Consider the following 21,256-nt stretch of genomic DNA (forward strand, 5'->3'; position numbering starts at 1 on the left):
TCAGAGAGGCTGACCCAGGCCACCAGGCCACCAGGGCCGGGGACACGCTGGAGGGCCTCTGACCATCACAGTCGGTGAGGGTGCTCGGCCGGTCCCTGCGCTGGCTCCCAGGTGGCTTCCCGAGCAACCCCGGGATCGGGAGCCTGTCCCACCGCGGGTCGCCCTAGGGGAGGGGGTGGACAAGGCCCCCCCAGGCCCACCTGCTCCGGGAGCAGGAACCACGTCTGTGGGCACAGGGCTGCCCGAGAACGGCTGGGTGAGGCGCTGGTTCAGCCCGGCCGCCGCCTGCTCTGAGGCCTCCGGTCACTTCATCCCTCCTTATCAGTCACCCTGTCCTGCTCCAAACCTGGGGCGCGCAGGAGGGGTTGGTGACGCCTACGTCCCCACCCTGGGGCAGAGCCCCGAGCCCTCCTCACCCCTGCGAATAAACACCACTTCTGTGTCCACCAACAGCCGGGTCCCCCGTCACTGCGCCAGCATTTCAGAGTTTACCTGAGTATCACCTGAAGCAGACGTCTGCATTTCTCCTCTCCTGGGTTATTTGCAGAAAATGTTTGAAACGATCCTGCTTTTTGGCCCTGGTTTGGGGTGAGGAGAAGCTGTGGTCACACTGGGAAGGTGCCTCCCCCTCCTCAGCTCCTTTGTGCTCACGTCATACCTACGTGCAGGTAGCCTTCCACAAGTTCAATGTGAGGGGCTAGTACTTTAAACGTCGGGGGATGAAAGAGCCCCAAACCGTAAGAAGAGAAACACCCTTCTATGAAGGACTTGCATCACCTTGACTCTAGTTTTGCACGAGCAGGAATACTACCCAGGACAGTGCCCAGGCGGGCGATTTGTCCGCCAGGCGTCATCGCTGCCTCAGCCATTCCCACGCCCGGCCTGGCTCGCTCATGTGTGTGCTGAATGCCGGGGCCACTGTGGGAGCAACTGTGGGGGCTGCCGCTCGGGCCACAGGACCACAGGGCGGGGAGGAGGGAGCCCGAGACTCTCCGAATTAGGAACTCTATTAATATCATCTACCATATTAATATGCTCGTGGAGAAAAAAATGAGCATCTCAAGAGATGATTAAAAGACATTTATCAAAAGCCACCATCCATTTCTAATAAAAACATTTAGGAAAATAAAAATAGATGGCTAATTCTTTAACACGAGAGAAAAGGGACACGTCCATACATATGACAAGCCAAAAGGGAACCCTGGATGAATACTGAAACTAGAAACCTGCATTAAAAACATGAAGACACGGCGGCCCAGTGACCGGACCGCGCCGGCCGGGCGAAGGCACCGGCGAGGGACAAACCCTGGGAAGGAGGGGGCTGGGGTCGGGTTTGCAGATGACAGAACTGCCCGCCTGCGCAAAGCGACCGAGGAACCGTCAGGAAAGTGAGCGGTGAGACAGCCAACTCCAGACACGCAATGCGAAGCCGACAGCTTCTGGATACACGAGTAACAGAAGAGCTAACGGAGCAAAGACCCCATTTACAAGAGCCACAGACACATGAAACACCTAGGAACAGCCTGGAAGGAATGGCAGGAACTCTGCAAAGAACTCCATTCTACTCCCCGAGTGAGGCGAGATGCTTCCCCGGAAATGCCAGCCCCATCACCATGTCCTCCACTTACAATAAACCGGAAATGGAGCTTCTGGACCCCCTGCCCCCAAACGATTCTGAGGCTCAGCTGGAGGAATAGTCATGTGACTATAATTAGGATTTTTGGGGGGAAGAAGAGCTAGCCCTACCACGCATTAAGGCTTATCACAAAGCTGTAAGATTCAAAACAGTGTGGTAACCGATCAAAAGAAGAGTCCAGGAAAATGCCCATTAATTAACTTACACGGGGAACTAGACAGTCACGTGCCACTTAGCGACGAGGGGATGCAGGTGCCGTCGGAGACTTCGTTGTAGGAGATCATCGCACACTTAGACACACCTGCACGGCACAGCCCGCGCCCCGAGCCACGCGCCCGGACAGCACGCCACTGCGCGAAGCAACAGGAGGGTAAATCAAGCACGAGGGGTGCGGGAAGCACGAGACAGCCGCTTCTGTTCTAGGGCGAACAGTTGTTGTGCGTAGAAAGAGCACACTCTAAAATAACAATAAAGAGTATGTAAGTACAGAAACCAGTAACACGGGCAATTATCATCATTATCAAGTCTGACGTACTCTGCGTAATGTACCTGCCACACTGTGTACGACTGGCGCGCAGGTGGTACAAGCCACAGACAGCACCACCCGGACAGGTGGGTCCCGTGTTGTGCTATGGCGTTAGGAATTTCCCAGCTCCATTACAGTCCATGGGACCACTGGTACACGCGGTGCATGACTGTGTATGATGAAGGTAGTATTTACAATTCCCTGAAGAAAATGATCAATGCTGAGAAAACTGGCTAACACTTTAAGATGAAGTAAATCTGGTTCTAGCCCTCATCTTCTAATACAATTCAGGTGGGTTAAGGAGTTGAGAAGCATTTAATATTTTAATATATTAAAGTACAAAAGGGTAGAGAAAATAGGAGTGAATATTTTTATAATCTTCTAAGTATGCTCTGAAGCCAAAAATTAATCTGCCCATGAAAAAATTTAGAACACATTATTAACAAGGTGAGAAGCCGCTGGTGAGAGTGGTGTGTGTGTGTGTGTGTCTGTGTGTGTGTGTACCCAGAATAGAGAGAAGGTTGTTATAAAGAGCATAAAGGACTCTTTAAAACTGAACGAGAAAAGCTAAAGAAGCCAATAGAGGACATTAGGCAAAGGGTACAAACAGGAGACATTCATAAAAGACATACAAATGAGCAATAAACATGAAAAGATGTTCACTTTTAAATACCAGGGAAGTGTAGCCAGAGCAGATGTGGGAAGCGGGCACCCTCCCATGCTGACGGTAGAGTCATGAAGGCACACCCCTCCTCCTGGGAAGGCAGGATGGGAACGTATTGTAAGAAGGCCCAGGGGAGCAAGGACACACGTACAAGGAAGTACACCGCAGCAGCCTGACAGCAGATGACCGGAACAGCTCAAAAGGCAGTCCGCAGAGGTTGCGGAAGTTATCACAGAGGAAACATGCAGTCGCGGAAAGGGGGGAGCAGATCTGTGCGCACTGACATGGCAGGATGTGCAAGGTGCATGGTGAGTGTGCAACAAGGCACAGAATACTGTGTGTATTGTGAGCCTGTGTAATGTTTACGTGTGTGTATGTGTGTATCCCCGGAGTGGAATGTGGGGAAGTTTATGTGTCTGAAATGTTTGCATTTTTATAAACATGTAAAACCTGTGAACTCAGGGGGAAAACACTAAATGTTAAAAGCTGATTTTGATGGGCAGGGGAGCTGCTTAAGAGGAAAAACTGCCCAGGACACCTGCCGGGATTTATGGGGAGAGAACTGGTCTTGTCTCGGGCCTAAAACTGGCCCCAAAACGGTGGCCAGGCTCCTGACATGGTCCCCAAGCTGCTTCCCACATTTCACAGTAAGGACAACACTTCTTTTGTGCCTTCGGAAGGGCCATCCACTGGACGGCATCAGGTCACTTTGTTTTGGGCCGGGATGATCTCCACTCTGCGACAGCACTGTAGCATCTGGTGCAGCTGTCGGTGAGCAATATAAAAAAGGGCGGGGGGGGGGGGAAATATCAGCGTCCTTACTGAAATATAAATAAAGAAAAAGGATCTGGGTGGTGAAGAGGTTAAATCTCACAGGTGGAGAGAAGGCAGCTTATTTCCTGTTGCAGTTTAAGACCTGACCACTAGATGGTGCAAAGGGACCACACATTTTGCGCCCTCTCCCTGCACAGAATTCTTCCGCGTTAATAAGCACAATGAAAGCTTTCCAGAGAATGAGCAATTGTGCTGGGATATGAACGTTTTGCTTTTATAAAATTGGGACTCTGCCATTTCATTACTGATACAAAAATCTTCTGTTTCACTTTCTGCCCGCCTATGCAGGTTCCAAATCCACACTGCATCTCAGCTGTTTGAAGGGGCCAGCAGAAGCCCATGAAAACCGAATGTCCAAAAGTTGAATTCAAAAATTCTTTTTACCTCGAGCTGCCACATGTGTCCCGTTAATTTCACCTCCATGTCGTGACGTCGCTGCTTGAGGAGTGGGCCCCAAGCTAAATAAGCAATAAGCCCCATTTTTCAACATACAAACACATAAAGATGTCAGCTCAGGCTGTTTACTAATTAACGCTTAAAAAGACACAAATTAGATATGCGTGGCTAAGAGCAATTATAATCAAGACGAATTTCTCTAGTCATTTGGGGACTGAAAAAAAAATGCCTAATTGCTGGAACCAATGTTTTAAAAACTGAAATCATGCCAGTTAGCAAATATGTTCATTTAAAGAACATTCCACGTGACTACACTCTTGAGGATTGACTACAAACACGAGAACAAGGAAAATATTTAGGTATAAAATTAAAATTTTAAGCTCCCTTAGATTTATAACTTCTTCATTAAATACGCCTGCAAACAGCAGCCCATAAAAACCTGCAGCAATTAAGTGGTTAAATGAACTGCCTCCCTTGTCAATTTTAAGGGAGTGATTAATACGAGATCGTCCCTTTACTAATTAGACTCTCCCTTGTCTTTCGGCCTTAGATCCGTGAAAATGGAGGCTGTTTGCTCCACCAGGAAGCCGGTGGCGACCAGCACATCCCTTGTTGGGTCTGAGTGCGGTGCCCCTGAAGGGCGGGGAGCCCATGGTTTCCGTGGGAGGCGGGCAGCAGGCGGGGAGATGGCTGTGTGTGGAGCTGCCCGGCATCCGGATGCCCGTCCATCACAGGAATCGCCAGCTCCTATTTTTAAAAGGCTCGCCGGTCGTCATGCACGCAGCGTGAAATCTACCACCATCAAGGCCACTCTCTCCTGACCATCATTCCCCGAGACAAGGGACAGATTGGCCTGTGAGGGAGGCAGGGTGGGGCCGTGGGGGAGGAGCACACAGGCTCCGGTTCAGGTGACCGACAGGGGAAGCTGCTGCCTGGACGGGAATACAACGGATGGAGAAAGGGCGACTGCTTCCGAGGGAAGTAACGCGCATTTCTATGCCCAGCTCGCTTGGAGGGAAGACGCTTCATCACAGGGGCTGGCTGCAAAATTACACCTCCCGACTCCCAGGGGAGAGCCTTTTGTTTGGGCAGCGGGAGGACAAGGAGGCCTGCAGGGGACACGGCCCCAGGCCCCCGGCTGCTGCCCAGCCCCCTGGGGAGGGGCCAGGCTGGGCCAGAAGACCTCCCGGTGCTGCCACTCCTGCCACTGGTCACCCCCTGGCCACCTCCCGGGGCTGAGGGGAGAGGAACAAAATCTCACTCTCTCAAGCCTGGGACCCATTTACTTGGCAGGGAGCCAGGGGAGACCAGGGAGGAGCCCCAATAGGCAGTCTCCCGCCTTTGGGGGTAGGAGGCTTGGCTTAATGGGATGAAACAATTTACAGCAGTGGTTCTCAAACTTCTGGCCCTATAAATACAGCTCCTCATGTTGTGACCCAACCATAAAATTATTTTTGTTGCTACTTCATAACTGTCATGTTGCTACTGTTATGAACCATAATGTAAATATCTGATCTGCAGGATGGTCTTAGGCGACCCCTGTGAAAGGGTCGTTCGACCGCCAAAGGGCCAAAGGGGTCGCGACCCACAGGTTGAGAACCGCTGGAGTAGCGGGAGCAGGGAAGCTGCCAGCAGAGCTCCCCCTGCCCTGGGCCCCACCCCTCCCCACCAAGAGCAGCCAGACCTGCTGGGGATAAAAAGGGGACAATCATCCCATGGAGGAGACAGCCGCTGCCCAGGGCCAGCCCCGGGGCCCAGACCAGGCCTCAGCCACCCCGCAAGGCTGGGCTCAGGGCCTAGAAGGAGCAAGCTCAGGTGTATTTATGGAGAAAACCCTCACACCCTCACACGTGGCTGCAGAAGATGGAGCTGTTCACCAAAGTGTACGGATATCAACATACTAGTCACCACTACATGCACGCGGACGGCTGGTGTCACATGTCAATCCTCAGATTAGAGGCAAAACTCCACAGCTTCTGACGGCGGGGTGTTTGCGGCGGCTTCACACCCTGTTTGCCGTTTCCAGCCTCTTCCCGTTTCCCCACATTTCCAACTCGGCTTCAACTTCCTTCAACAGAGAGGACGGACGTGTGTGATTAGCCCGTCACTAGAAACAAGAACTAGAGCTTGGCTCGGTCCCCCGATGCCACCGCTCAGCCATGGCCCGATCAGCGCGTGCCGAGGGCTGGGCTCGGCTGTTCACGCCCTCCCGTGGACACGGAGGCGGCCGCGGCCACGGCAGCCACGGAGCGGGAGCCAGCGCAGGCCCTGCTCTCAGCCATCACACGGTGCCCAGTCAAACCCCACAGGGGCTGCAGGGGCAGCGTTTTCATTACTGCCCCAGTTTTCAGACGAGGAAACTGAGGCTCAGAAAGGCCCAGGGCCGCGGACTGCAGAGCCCGTCTGCCCACCAGCTCCGCTCAGAGCCTCTGACCTCAAGACAAGACAGCCCAGCTCGACACGTCTGGTCCGGACGTCAGTCCTGAGAGCGGGAAGAGAACTGAGGTTTACAGCGGTTCCACCACAGGCATGGCTCTGCACCGGCCTCTCCCACATCCCCCCTCCTGTGCTCCCCGTGACCCGAAGGCCAGGGTCAGGACGCAGGTGTCCCTCCCTCCCCCTCCTCACTCCTCACCAGCCCCTCGCAGGTCCTCGGAGCCACAGACTTCGAGTCATGAGGGAGAGGATTTGGGGTGTGACACACTGGGCCTCAATCTTTTCCCCACCCTCCGAGCCTCCATTTCTGCCCACGACATGGGAGGAATGACACCCCCCGGGTCAGCGTGGGCGAGGGCCGGGGAGGCGGCAGGTGGAGCCGGGAGCCCGCGCTGAGCACACAGCAGGTGCTTAAACACTCGGGACCCAGGGGCGCGAAGGCCACGCTGGGGGCTGCCCCATCGCCAGCACGTGCCACCTCACAGCACCCAGCCACGGCGACGGGCACCTGTCTGCCAAGTATTCACGAAAAACCCTGTGGGATCGGTCTACGGAGAGCCCTGCTTTAAACAGAGAGCGGGTGTGACTTGCCCCCAGTCAGTGTGGGCCAGAGCCGTCCGTCTGAACTTCACCATCCTGAACGGTCCCAGGCTGTGCCCTGCGGCACCACCTGCAGCCAGAGCAGGCCACCCTCGAGGCCTCCCCTTCCCCCACACACCGGGCGCCACCGCCGAGGACCCCGCGCCGAGGCCGGGCTGAGCAGGGCCATCGGCTCCTGGACCTGAGACGGGCTGACGGGGTCCTAGGCGCCTCCCAGCGTGGCAGCGGCCTGTCTTTCCCCGAAGTTTACAGACAGAAAAGCACCCCCCCGCCCGCCCCCCGGTCTACAGATGACAATCAGGTTGGTTTTATGATTTACTGGAAGGCAAAGACAAGGGGGGCTTTTCCGTCTTGTTTTTGCTGTGACAGGTTTAGGAATCTGTTGTACTACATTGATTCCATTTTCCTTGATTTCAGCCATCTTTCAATAATGCAGCCCCTTCCGCTCGCTGGCACAGCAGAGAAAGCCCAGAGGAGCGGGGATATGGAAATGGTCCTCGCACTTCCATCTCCGAGACAAATGTTCCCCTCAGCGGGGCTGCTGCAAGCACGTGACGCTCCGCAGCCCGCTCCACACAAAGACGCGCACGCACGCTGTCCTGGGAGCGGGAGCACGTCCCACCCCATCCCACTCCATGATCTCGACGCCCTTTCGTCAGAGCTGCCACATGTGCCCCAGCTGGGGTGTCTTTCCTTTTAGTAGAGAAACATCCAAACTGTTTGAACCAGGCTGCCCCATGGGGTCTGGCTGACCACGCACAGCGGAGCACCCGGGCCTCTAAGTCACAGAGGCGGGACCCGTCCCACGCCCCTCCTGGTGGCTCGGCACACGCAGCCCCTCCCCGAACCCCCACCTTCTTTAAGCTGAGACACTGAGAAAAAAATAAAGCACAACTGTTCCCTCCGTCTCTTACAGCCTTCTGAGCGAGGAGGACGGGGAGAGGCTGGCACGCCGGACTGGGGTAATAAACATGAAAAGTGGGTTCTTTTTCCAAGCGATACATGTGAGTGACATGGGGGTGGCTTTCTGCAAAGGGCACCCCAACCCCGGTCCTTCCTGATCCGGAGCAGATCCCTAACTGGAGAGACCCAGGTGCGCGAGCCGGCCAGCCCCTCCCGCGCTGGGACCTGCTTACCTCTTTCTCTATCTCCGCCAGAGACTTGATGGTGATTCCCAGCAGGTCAAAGGGCTGCATCTGAAAGCACAGACCACAGCGCCCTTCAGGGCTGGCACTGCTCCCTCACGCGGGCGGTCGTGCACAGACCGTGACCTCCGCCCCCGTGTGACCCAGTGTTTCCTCCACCCTCCCCACGGAACCTGGGACCCGTCAGGGGGACCCTGCAGGGATTAGTGAGGGCGCTTCCAGAAAGTGCCCTGTGTAGGGACTGCTGCTTAGTCATCTGCCTTCAGCACCTGGGCGGGTCACGCCGTCCGGAAAGGCAGTGACTGTCACCAGTAACTCCCAGCTCCCCGTCCCCTGCCCACGGGAGAAGCCGTTTGCTTTCTTTCCACGGCTGTGGGGCTGGAGCTGCCCCGCCTTTCCCGGAGGCCGCCAGGCCGCTGCGGGGCGTGGGGCTGAGTCGTTCCAGGAGGCAGGTAGCGAGTCTCTCCTCCCGGACTCAGGTGTCCGGGGAGGAGCTGGGGGAACTCCAGGGCTTTGAAAATGCAAGGTGAACGAAATCACTGCCTACTAATGGTCATTTGCGAAACGAAAGGTGGTGAAAAATAATACCGCGTTTTGATGGGTGTTTCTATAATATCATGAATATGGGGACCTTTTAATAAAAGATGCTGGCTTTTCAACAGACGGCATGCAAAGTCAAACACATGCGGCTCCAAGAGTCAGCGGGAGGCCCAGAGAAGTGGGGGCTGAGTGCATGGTGAGAGGGCAGAGGGCAGACTCTGAGCCCGTCTGGCCCCCTCTGGGCACATGGGCCTTCTCCAGTCCCCCAAGGGCACCGGCCCGCCCCCTGAGCCCAGGGCCTTTTAGGCTCTGAACTGCAGCGCGAGGGGGCGGGGCCTGAGCTGGGCCGGGGGTCTCCTGTGAGACAGGTAGGAAGAGGCCACTTCCAAGTCCAAGGCCCGGGACTCGAAACCGGCCTCAGGTTCCATCACTCCATCATTTCCTCTCCTGCTGGAGAGCAGCTGGGCCCCCAGGCCAGGCTGCTGGGAGGGTGAAGTGAGGGAAGCAGGGAAGCTCTTGGCACCGGGCTTGGCCTGAGTGCGCGCCTTGGGCACTTGCTGAGTCGGCAGCGCCTGGGTAGCAGCCCATTAGTGAGGGCGATCTTGGGGCAGGGCCACCAGATTAGGCACTGGGCTCCGGGCTGCGCTGCCCGTAGCCAGAAAGCAGTTTGGCGCTCGCCTGCTGCCAGGCCGTGCGGCGCACATGGGCCGCCTGCCCGGCTGCCCGGGATCCAGCTGAGGTCCAGCTGTTGTATCATTAGGCTCTAACTGCCCCACTAAACTTCCCGGCCGGAGCTGGTGCGCAGGACAGAGCTGCCTCTCCCAGGAGCCGGCGGGAGAGGCGCCAGCGTCGCCATGGCAACGCGGCCGAGTGGAGTCGGCTGAAGTTACTCATGCTCCGCGTGTCACGTCAGGAGCATTTTTCAAGATTAAGCTGCTTACCAGAAGGGTTCAGAGGAGGCCTATTATATTTCATGAAAATGGAGACTACAGAGCAGGTCACATGGCAAGCCGGGTGGTTTTAAGTCGGATCCAAGAGAAACACTGACGGATTCTTTAGCTGGTGCCCCCACCAGGGCCTTCACGTTTCTTAGCTGCTTAAAGCAAACTTCTTCGGAAAGGACAAAAAATCCCGGGAACCAGGCTATGCAGCCAGCCTGGGCCAGGCCTGCACAGCGGAGGGAGGGCCACTGCCACCCGGGGGGCAGGCAGCAGGAGAGAGGCCTGGGGTGGGCGCCTGCCTCTCAGGTCTGAGCTCCGCCTTCAGGCCCAGGCAGCCCACTCAGTGCCCCCGCCCTAAAGGCAGCGGGGCTGGCACGGGCCTTGGGGGGCTCCCGTGTAGAGGGTGTCCGTGCTGGCCGGTGGCGAGGCCGGCGGTACATGGAAACCCACCGCTGCCTGACACTGCGTGCCGGGCCAGCCCAGCCCACGGGGACTCCCGGCGAGAGCGGAGAGCGGGAATCACCGAGTGTAGCAATTAAAATGGGAAAGCGAGGCAGCCTCCATTTTTGTAGAACATCATCATCGTTAAATAAAAAACCCAAATGAAGCTGAACTTGGAAACCAAGTGAAGTTCAGTCCAATTGACCATCACATTTGAAGCAAAAAGGCTTGGCTGCCTCTGAGTTTGCTAGTCCCTCTGGCGCCCTCCTTTCATTCGTTCTCAAGGACCTCACTGGGCAGCACTGGCTGCCAGGCTCAGAGGGGCCTGAGCCCCTCCCCCTCAGCCTGTCGCTGTCTGCAGGGCTGAGCTTCCGACCAGCGTGGAGGGGGGGTTTTGCAGGGGGGTCAGCAGAAATGACCCGAATGGGGCGGGGGTGTGAGGGTCACCAGGAGAGCCCTGCATGCCATCGCGCCACGGGGCAGAGGGCGCTCAGGCCGGGGGTCGGGGAGGGAAGGGAAATCATGCACGACACTTACACTTTCTGGAACACAAGAAAACTTCTCTGAAATCATAAAAGGCACACCATCCATTGCTGCAAAAGAAGAGAGAGGAAAGGGCATTGTAGATACCATCCATGTCAAAGAATTGAGACGTCAACATCGACAGTACAAGCCAGTCAGTGGCTGGAGCCAGCCAACCTGCACGCAGGAGCGTGAGGCCCAGGGGTGTGCACACAGGCACCATCCCTGCTCCTGGGACACCCCTGGTGCAGGAGGCAGACACCCCCACGTCCCCGGAAGAGCAGGCAGCTGTGTAGACAAGAGCAGTGAGAGCAGAGCGGGCCAGCACCCGCCCCGGAGCCTGGCCTCTGGCCTGTGAGTGGCAGGAGCCGGGGAGGGGCTGCCAGCAGGATGGGGTGCCCAAGGCTGAGAGCACAGCAGGCGCGTTAGACATGCTCTCAGCTGAGGGTCACATCCAGGCTGTGGGGCCCTTAGCAGGGCCCTGGATCGGGTTTTTATCCCTCCTTCCAACTGACAGTCATGTATTTCAGAAGAAAGATCTAGAAACATGACTGCGTTCTGGGCCGTGGTGGTCCCTGGGCTGTTTGTCAGCTCCTGCCGCGCTAGCTGTGACCGACGGGGAAGGGCCCTTGCCCAGGTTGGCTGATTGGACTCCGAAGGATGTAAATACAAACCGAGGAGAAAAAGACCCAGAAAAAAGTAACTTGCAAGACTCGGATATTAGCAACAGTAGCATTTTTATGTGAATCTATGTATAGTTGCATTGCGACCTTTTGTTAATAAAGCTGCTGCAATAATCATAACCTGCATGTGTTTCCATATGATCAGATATAAACCCACTTCTGCCGCCCCTGTATAATGTGTCATGTCTATCTTATAGCATACGCAGGTAATAGGCAACATACATCTTACATTATACATCTATATACACACGTATACATACATGTGCCCACATATGCAGCATTTTCTAAGGCCTGCTCTTAGCTTCTAAGAGACTGAAGGGAGCGGGGAGACAGTGCCTCCCCCAGCAGGCCTTCCCCACCTGCCGTCCAGGGAGAGGTCCCCGCTCCACACCTGGAGAACCCAGGGCACAGTGGGGGTTGTTGGGACCGAGCGAGGCCTAAGCCGCCAAGTGGGCCATCAAGGTGTAGGGCTGAGGCACACCTGTCCTCAGGGAAGCACTGAGGAGGCTGAAGAGAGAGGCCAGAGCGATGCCAGGTGGGACCCCCAGAGGCAGCCGTGTGGAGAGAAGGGAGGACATCTGGGACAAAGTACCACTTTATCTTAGAGTTCAGGATAGAAAGAGGCTCAGTCAGATGCTCTTCAGTCTTCTAGAAAACGGAAGAACACACTCAGAAGGAAGGAAAGCGAGTGGCCGGGACTCTGTGGCTGGGATGGCAATGGAACTCGCTCTAGACACTTCCACCCATGGGTGGAGCTCCTCATACGGGGGCAGAGTCCCCAGGCGCCAGCAAAAGCTTGCCAAACAGAGAATCTGCCTGCCAAACTTCACTTATTTAAAAAATCTAAATGTCAAAGATTATGGTAGGAGGAAGGAATGTGGATTTTGCAAAGCATTTGACAAAACATCTCATGTTAGCCATGTGGATAAGACAGATAAATACGCTGACAATGTGAAGGGGGAGAATCCCTAACTGGCTGGACTAGATGCCCAAGCAGCTGATTAACAGATTGATGTTGACCTTGAGCAATCTCTCTGGTTGCCCAGGGTGTTATCAATGACTTCAGTGAAGATGTGCATAGAATGCTTACGTAATACTAGTGACCCGGTGCATGGATTCATGCACATTGAAAGGAAATTAATTAGAAGGTGGCCAGCAGGGTGGGACTGGTCAAGACGGGCTGGACACGCCCTGGAGCCAACCTCCCGCAGTCCCTCCCTGGCTGGCTGCACCTGGGGTGGCGCCGTGGCTCAAAGGGCGTCTACGGAGTGAGCGGGGTCCCTCCAGCAGGTGGGGTCACTCGGCCTGGCCTGAGGGGATGGGGCGAAACCGGCTCTCTGACATCCCCCAAGGGGTCCCGAAGTGCGAGAGGGCACTCTGCAAAGTTGCTTTGTACACGGTGTGGAACGCAAATGCAAGTGTGCAGTAAACCAGATTCGGGCTGACAGTGCCCCAGCAACAACATAACCCACGGCCGAAGGTGGAATCATACGGCCCCGTGAGGAATCAGGCTCCTCCTCTCTGGTTTCAGGGTGTGTCACCTGAGAACTGCTGCTGCCAAATCACTGCAGGTCGGCAGCTCCTGCGTTGAGCGTTTGCCCCCTGGTGGTTAGTGCACGTCATAGCGACCAATCGGAAGGTCGGACACTTAGCATATTAGCCTTTTATATATATAGAGGCCTGGTGCATGATCATTCATGCACTGGGGGCAAGGGGGTGGGGCTGGGTCCCTCAGCCCAGCCTGCACCCTTTAGCAGTCTGGGAGCCCTTGGGGGATGTCCGACTGACAGCTTAGGCCTGCTCCGTGGACATCCTTAGCGCTGCTGCGCCACTACCGCTGCGCTCACCAGCCATCAGCCCGGCTTGTGGCTGAGCGGTGCTCCCCCTGTGGGAGCGCACTGACCACCAGGGGGCAGCTCCTGCATTGGGCATCTGCCCCCTGGTGGTCAGTGCGCATCATAGCGATGGTAATTCCACTGTTCGGTTGATTTACATATTACCCTTTTATTATACAGGATGTGGCTGACGGGGAGTCAGGGAGGGCAGTTTATAAACTGGTAACAGAGAGAAATCCAAGAAAGATCTCAAAAAGTTGGGATCATGGGCTACACTTAACAGATGGATTGAACTTACTAAAGGTCATTAAGTCCAGTTGGTACTTTAGGCCCCAAGCCGATGGTATTAGGTGGAATGAAAGAGATGTGGAGTCACAGCAGAAGAGATGAACAATAATGTGACTTCACCACGTGAAAGGGGCAGGGATGCCATGGTGAGGCACAGGCTGAGTCCTGCCACCAGAGCCAGGCGGTCGCTGTGTCTGCCGGAGCTCAGTGCGGGGCCGAATCTTCTGAGCGTTACCGGCAGCTCTAAGGAGGCCCAAGATGGTGGGGAACCCGAAGCCAGACCAGTGAGGAGAGGAGAGGACGCTGTCAGGCCTGATGCTCCAGGGAGGCTGATCCTGTCCACTCTTGTTCACTGTGGCCCCACTGGGTCCCAGCGCTGGGCCAGCACACGGAAGGTCAGCAGATGGGGCCCTGGCCCTGGAAGAGGAGGCTGTAAGGTGACCACATGTATTCTCAGCGCTGCCACAGGGGGAGCGGCAGAGAGGTGGGGTGAGGTGCAGAGGGGAGCTGCCCTCCTCGGGGGGGATCCGAGGAAGGGCCAGCAGAGCTGGGTGGGAGCGCCAGGCAGGTGGCCATGTGTCGGGGAGCTTGGGGGGGGGTGGGTGTTCTGTGTGGGGTACAAAGCTGACCTGTGGGACCACTAAATCCCCTTCTAATTCTATAACGCTCATTTCGACTCTCCTTATCTGGGCAGCCTTTTCATGTTTTAAAATATCTAGAGGTTTGCCAAACATAATTCTTAAAATCAACGGCACACGTTTTTCATGTGCTCCAAACGCACGTTCATCAATCACCCCCATCCTGGCTCCTCGTGGGGGAGCCAGGCCTCCCCTCCTTCCCTCCCTCCCTCCCTCCCTCCCTCCCTCCCTCCCTCCCTCCTTCCCAGCTGAAGCCAGTATTTTGTCTTCACTGCTCTGTGCACAGAGGATGATGCGTGTTCTACATTGTCTACTGCTGAGTCCTCTCAGGATGATACGGGATGGGCGGGGGTGGGAGGTGGGTGGGGAGGGGAGACAGCCGAGCAAGGTCCCTGTCCTCAGGGAGCCACTGTCCGGGGCTGCATCTTCTTCTCCAACCTGCCCTCCAGGCAGCCTGGGGTTCCCAGGAGGCTCTCACCTGACCGGTCTGACTGAGTGGTCACGACCCAGAGGCAGGGACAGAGCCTGTCCTTTTCCTCACGGGCCAAAGCAGCCTTCCCAGGCACAGGGCAGTCCCTCGACTCCCCTATGACACAGCAAAGGCCACGCCTCCCCGCCCCTCCCGCTAAGCTCAGAGGTAACCCGACCTGTCCCCAGCCCCGTTCTCCAGAGAAAGAAAAGGAGGAAACCCAAACGTACTGATCCCAGACGAGATAACCCTCAACACGGTCACTTGCAGGTTATTAGGGAAACTGAGTCTCAGAGCAATTATGGAGCCAGGATTCGAGCCCGAGGCCAGCTTGGGGGGTGGGGCGCATGCTGGGGAGGTGACGGGGCGGACGGGCTGGGGGTCAACAGACCGGGGCCTTAACTCCAAGTGAGCAGGTGGCAGATGTGCGGCCGGCAGGTGCCTCAGCTCTCAGAGCCTTGGTGAGCCTGTCTGTAAAATGGGGACAATACAGCACTCTCTCAGGGCTGCTGTGGGGAGAGAGGAAACGTGACGGACAGGCGGCGGAGCGCCTGGTGCGGTGAGGGGCTCGTGCCAGGCCGGTTTCCTTCGAGTACCAGCACAGTGTTTCCTAATTTTGCTTTTCAAATTTGCTTTTGGTGGCAGTTTGAACAAAACGCTGATCCGCGCACCGAGCGAGCGACCTACAGCAGATGAAAGCGAGGAAGTGCCGCGGGCTCCGTAGCACAATTAGCATTCTCCTAAACAAACGCGCTTCGGCAGAGCTGTAATTAAGCAGGCCTGTAATTAAGAGTATGCCCTTTATCATAACGATCATGCTTAAAGATGGCGTGATGCATGGAACGCTGTTATTAATGCTGTAATCCCCAACTGAAGTGCGCCTACATAGGAATCAGCGTGTCAGGCCTGTCACCGGAGTGTTTGTAAAATACATTAAAGAAAAAAACAGGAAACAATGAGCTCATGCAACTGTTCTCTTTTCAGCCAGGCACCCGAGTGCAGAGGCCTGGGAGTGCTCCCGGGACCTGCGAGGTTTAAACAAATAAAGCTCGAAGCTGCTCCTGCAGGGATGCCACCCCCAATGTCGCAGAAGGAAAAGGTGGGGGATTTCCTTCCCAACCGCCCCGAACACCGGGTGCCGTGCGCGGGGAAGTGGCCGCCTGCACGGGCGTCTGTTGGACATGAACTCGGGCTCCTGCTCGCACAGGCAGCTGGGCCATGCCCCGCGGGGACTTCGCCGGGCAACGGGGTGGGGTGACAGCCCCTGCGTCTTCCTTCCGAGGGGAACGATCACGCTACTTGCCCAGGCAGCCCCCCAGCCGCCCCTGAACTTCCCACCAGCACACACCGGGGACGGCTGCGGGCGCCCAAGCCCAGCTCACCAACTGCCACGGGCTCCAGCCCAGGGCCACCCCATCGCCTTGGGCACCCACCGTCGCCCAGGGCCACCGCCTTTCCTCACTGGTGTCTCCACCACCACAAAGCCTCCAAGCAGCACAGCATTAATTTCAACATGCCTGACGGTCACAAAATCATGTGGTAGGAAATGTAAAATTAAAAAAAAAAAGACTCCATTTCCAGCTCCTGGGTCGTTGTCTGCTCCGTTGCCGAGGGGGTGAAGTGAGTGAGCTCAGGTCACGGTGCCTTCGAGGCGGCGGGAGCACGTGGCCCTGGCAGGCCGCCCTCAGCGTAAAACCACGCCGCTGGGAGGTGGGGCCTGTGGGTCTGTGAGCTGCCGGGCTCGGGGGTAAATAACCAGCCACCGGCCCCTCTCCCCTTGCCTGCTCCGTTCCAGTCCTTCACAATTCGTGCGGCAAAATGCCAACGACTCAAGATCTCAAGGCCATTTCTCAAAACGCACTTGCAAACCAGAACGCCGCGCGCTCTGCATCCTTGGTGACTTCACGCTGGGGGTTCTCTCTGGGAGATATTTGTAGACGCCTCCAGAGCTGTCTGCTCGCTGACATTCCAATTGAGTCTACACAGGCCAACGACTTCCTTCTCGGCCCACGGCGATCGGCGTTGTCATGTCACTCATAAGCCCAGAGGAGTGACTTGTCAGCCGAGGGAGCCCCACACATGGGAGGCGGCCCCCGGGGGAGGAGGGAATGGGCACGGGTCAGACACGCGTGAGCTCGGCCACGCGTGGGCTCTGGGTGAGTGCTGAGCCTCTGAGTTTCACGTGCAGGGCCCTCTGCCGTTCTGCCGGGTGAGCCGCCCCCGAGAGGCCCGCACAGCCGCCCCGCGCAGGCACCGACACGCGGCAGCCACGGCCGAGCCTTAGCGTTCGCAGCCAGTGCCCACATTCGGCCAGCTCTTCCGCCCCCTTTGACTTAGGACACACGTTTAATCTCTGAGCCTCTCTCTCCTCGACGGCGGAAGGAAGGGAATATCTGGGTTGCTGTGACATTGGGATGAGCTAACAACACAAGGCCAGGTATGAACTCACTGCTCAGTAACTGTCGTCATCGCCATCATTATTATACGGCTGCACTAGAGGACAGTGCCTTTCTGAGGTAGCAGACCTTTTCTTCTTCCACCTTCTTTTACATGGACACCTAAGTGCGGCCACGTTAAATTACGTAGCCTATGGGCTGTGAGTCCCAACCGAAAGGCACCTGGAGGCGCGGAAGCAAGGCCTGCCCGGGGGACCCGCTGGGTGCCCGGACCGGCTCTCCCCTGGCACCTGCCGTCCCCGTGGAGCAGGAGCAGCCCCAGGCGGGCCCAGGCTGCCTGACGTGCCCTGGAAACGAGCCCCAATGCAAAGCGAATAAACTGGAGTCAGGAGTGATTTGCCAGGTCGGTCGGAAGGGCCAGGCTCTTTAAGATAAAGGTGCCTTCACACCACCAAGGAAGGTTCTCCGAGCTTCTAGCTGGCAGTTAGGGAGTCCCCCCCCTTTCACGTCTCCCCTTCCTCAGTCCCCCATCTCTACACAAAATGCCTGCCAGTAACCCCCTCCCACAGTCCCGCGTCCTGAGGGGGGTCTGAGGGCCCTCCAGCCCCTCAGAGCAGCCTGGGGGGAGGGGGAGGCTCTGTGGGCCTCTGAGCTGCAGGAGGAGCAGGAGGGCGGGAGTCCAGTGAGCAGGGCCGGGCAGGGGCCCCACACTCAACGCCCACGAGGAACTCCAAGTACACGAACAGGAACATTCCCGGCCACAGAAACGCTTTTTAAAACTCCCTAAGTACTGAATGGCCTGGCAGAGACCAAGTGCATTGTGCTCGGAGTAAGGGAAGCATGTGGTGGGAACAGCGTCCTACACGACGCGAAGAAGCCACCTGGAGGTGGAAGCGGACGGCGGAACCAGGAGGCTGAGGAGGTGAAGGCAGCCACTGGGCCTGAAGAAGTGAAGGAGCGATCCTGCGACCAGGGAGACACCCCGCGTGGCCAAAACGGTGTGCCCGCTGCAGGGACCTTGGGCGTTCACTCGCTTTCAAGTGCAGGTCTCCCTCCTTGTTAGCATTCCTTCTCTTAAAAACTTCCACCGCTGCCTGAAGCTTCCAGGTGACGTCCGAAGCCGCAGCCAGGCCCTCACCGGCTGCCGGCAGGCTGGGGCCCGTTCCCCGCCTACCCGCCCCCCACGCCCTGCTCCCACCTGCGGACCCAGCTGCCCGGCCCGCGCACCCTTTCCCGATGGGGCGCAGGAGTCCCTACGCTGGACACACAGGTACACGCAGGTCCAGTGCCAAACCACAGGGTTTTCAAGAAACGCTTCCCTGTGGAAATGGCTTCTCCTGAGAGCAGGGTGTCGCCTCCCCAAACCCAGCTCCATGGACACACTCTCCGGCCCACAGGGACACGGGGAGCAGGGGCGGCTCCAGGCAGGACTGACGTCCGGCCGACGCCCACCCGATTTGGGAAAACCGGGCGCGTGCGTCCTTCTGACTAGTTGCTGTGTCTATGAAGTGCAATGCCGCACATTACCCAGATTTCAGATTGAATATTAACCTTTAAAGGGCATGTCACAAAAACGCATTCTCTAAACACTGGTCTTTAGCTCGCTGTGCAAGTCCGCGGTGGAAACGGGGTGAGCTGCCGCCCGTCTGCCTGCACCTGTCACGGCATCGCCCGCCACCTGACAGTAATTCCAACCGAGCCCAGCAGTCCCACCGACGAACAATTCAGCCATCCACTCTAACCGCCTCGCCGCGCAGCCTGAAGGGGTAACAATAGCGCCCGCTGATGCCACCCTCGCTTCCGGCGCCGATGAACTTTCAGGAGCTGAAAGGACGTGCTCGCAGATGACAGAGGTTTAGCCGGGGCTCTCTGAACCACCCAGGATAATAAGTACTTGTTCCTCTCCACAATGGGCACAGAAAAAAGAAATCCAGCTAATAATTGCTGCAATTATCTTGGAAAACGTGCAGAGATTAATGGTGATTATGAAAATCTGTGTCATTGTTCCGAGAGCATCACTGATCGAGGGTGTCTTGAAATGGCCGCTGCCAGGGAACCTCTCGCACCGAACTCCACGTGGGCGTGGGGACGTGACACTTTGGCTCTCTCCCCGGCAGTGTCGCCCCGTGTTTACGAAATTGTTTCCCATCAGCCCTGGTGCCCTGGCCTGCGTTTTGACTCCGCGCACCGGTGCCCTGCGAGGTTCCGGATGCCCCTAATGGGATGCGGGTGTCAGGGTGGTTCAAAGCCCCAAGTTCAACTTGTTATTTATTCAAATAATTAATTACTCTTGTAGCCATCGAGCAGTCTGTCATGACACGTTAATGACTTGATAGACTTCTATGAACTGGTGAACACAGAACAGCAGAGCGCTTTTATCGCCGTTTAATTTTAAAACGATCCTGTGTGAAATTATCTCGTCGTGAGTGATGGGAGCATAAAGAACAGACTCAGCAAAGCCCCTTTTGGATCATTGCTTTATTAATGGTAACGTCAGGGAAATGAAAAATGCTAACATTGTCATATTCCACTGCTGGGTGGAGATGAATGGCGGGGGGCGTGGGCGAGGGCCCGGGAGCCCGCTGCCAGGGGTGCGCAGCCCCTCCCGCGGGCTCAGGCCTCGCACACCCGCGGCTCCACAAAACCACCTCCACGCCCCGGCTCCCTTGAGTTTATGGCTCTCGATGTCTATTACTTTGTGCGTGTGGTCTTTCTTTCTTTCTTTCTTTTTTTTTTACTTGAATTTTCCACCAGTGATATAAAGCACCTTCACGAAAACATTTCGCTTTATTGCTTTGAACATTAAACGTTATTAATCCAATAGAAAAACGTTAAAGATATTGCTGTCACCTTTAAATGTGAAATGATATTAGGTGCTAAAAACGCTGGGGTAGGAGAAAAGACGTTCCCTTCGTTTCTTTTAAGCCTTGAGATAACTGTGCTGGGTTGATGACAAAATGGTATTTCTACACGGCTCACAGCACCACATCTGCTTAAAGGAGACTTCCTGTTCAGCTATTCCTTTTTTTTCATAGTGAAAATTGTTTCTCAATTGTTTTAATTACAAACTTGGGAATCTAGACAAACTGCTCCCTGGCAGTGTCGTTCTAAGACAAAGACACGGCCTGAGGAGCCGAGTGCAGCTCTGCCCGCGGGCAATGGGCTGCTGAGCACAAGCCCACCGGGCAGGGGCCGGGCAGCGGGAAAGGCGGGGAGGCCTTGCTCCGCCCTCTCCGGAGAGGAAGGTGGGCTTCTCTTCCCTCACGCGCTTCCTGTGTCTGTCCTCTGATCGCAGAGCGTTGCTGTCAGCCACTCGGACGGTCAAGCAGGGGCCTGCAGCAACAGGGACCTGTCCCCACACCTCGCTGGCCACCAGGCCCCAAGTCCCAGAGGGTGGTGGCGGCAGCTCACTTGTGTGAGCTCCTACTCTGTGTCGCCCCTAGTCTGGGTGCTTTCTGTGTGTTGACATGATAATCCCATGGGGGTGGGGTGCTTTCTGTGTGTTGACATGATAATCCCATGGGGGTGGGGTGGGGAGGGATGTATCTGTATCATCATCATCATCATCCCCATTTTACACACGACACTCAGCAAACCGCGGTCACGCGAGCTCCCGGGACACACAGCTACAGGAAGCAGAGGCAGAATCAGACCCCGGGATCCACTCCTGCCTGCGACTGCGGTGCCTGATTCTGTCCAGAGATCTCCCCGGAGCCTGTCCCCCCGCCCCCCGCCCACTGCCCGGCCCTGACACGGCTGTCGCTGCTCCTGGTGCACACGCCTCCGCTCCGTTCCCGAGGCCGCCCACGGAGAGGAAGACCTGGGAAGAAATGGGCGCCTGCAGCTGCTGCCACAGCAAGGTGCAGCACAGTGGACGCCTGGCCTGCGCTGGCACAGCTGAGGACACACACGTGATGCAGTGGCCGTGGGGGTTAGAAGTCCGAGGATAAATGGTCAAAGGACATGGGCCGGTCTGGGGCCTCTTTGGGGACTGCCTTCCTTATGCGGGAGACACTGGGCCCACTGCCACGACTCTCACAGGGACAGCTCCAGCGAGTGGCAGCCCAGGGTCTGCCCCAGGCAAGGCGTGCTGGTCCCCGCACGGCGGGCAGCCTCAGCCACGCGACCGGGAGGAACTGTGCCAAGCCCAGAGGCCGTGGGGTGTATCACAGATTCATCGGGGAGAGTGCTGGGGGCTCCTCAGAGAGAGAGGTGGGCACCAGGGCAGCTGAGCCCCAGGGCAGGGACTGCAGATGCATAGGCAGG

At 56.7% G+C, this 21,256-nt stretch overlaps 1 protein-coding gene across 3 annotated transcripts in view; it reads right to left on the bottom strand.

The window, feature by feature from the left end:
- Positions 1-21,256, bottom strand: part of MVB12B (multivesicular body subunit 12B) — a 137,141-nt gene that overhangs the window by 6,075 nt on the left and 109,810 nt on the right. The window contains exons 9-11 of one of the 3 annotated variants that reach the window (XR_004971149.1): positions 10,697-10,752; positions 8,229-8,288; positions 1,842-2,093 (exon numbers count right to left, since the gene is read on the bottom strand). Coding sequence is in view for 2 of the 3 variants with exons in the window: in XM_036329632.1 (XP_036185525.1) it covers positions 1,917-2,093; positions 8,229-8,288; positions 10,697-10,752 (293 nt within the window). In the remaining variant the exon portion in view is untranslated. Of the gene's footprint in view, positions 1-1,841; positions 2,094-8,228; positions 8,289-10,696; positions 10,753-21,256 lie in introns of those variants that run through there. The other 2 variants (XM_036329632.1, XM_036329633.1) reach the window with 2 other exon arrangements.

Source organism: Myotis myotis, unplaced genomic scaffold (assembly GCF_014108235.1).
Source record: "Myotis myotis isolate mMyoMyo1 unplaced genomic scaffold, mMyoMyo1.p scaffold_m19_p_12, whole genome shotgun sequence".
Classification (NCBI taxonomy): Eukaryota; Metazoa; Chordata; class Mammalia; order Chiroptera; family Vespertilionidae; genus Myotis; species Myotis myotis.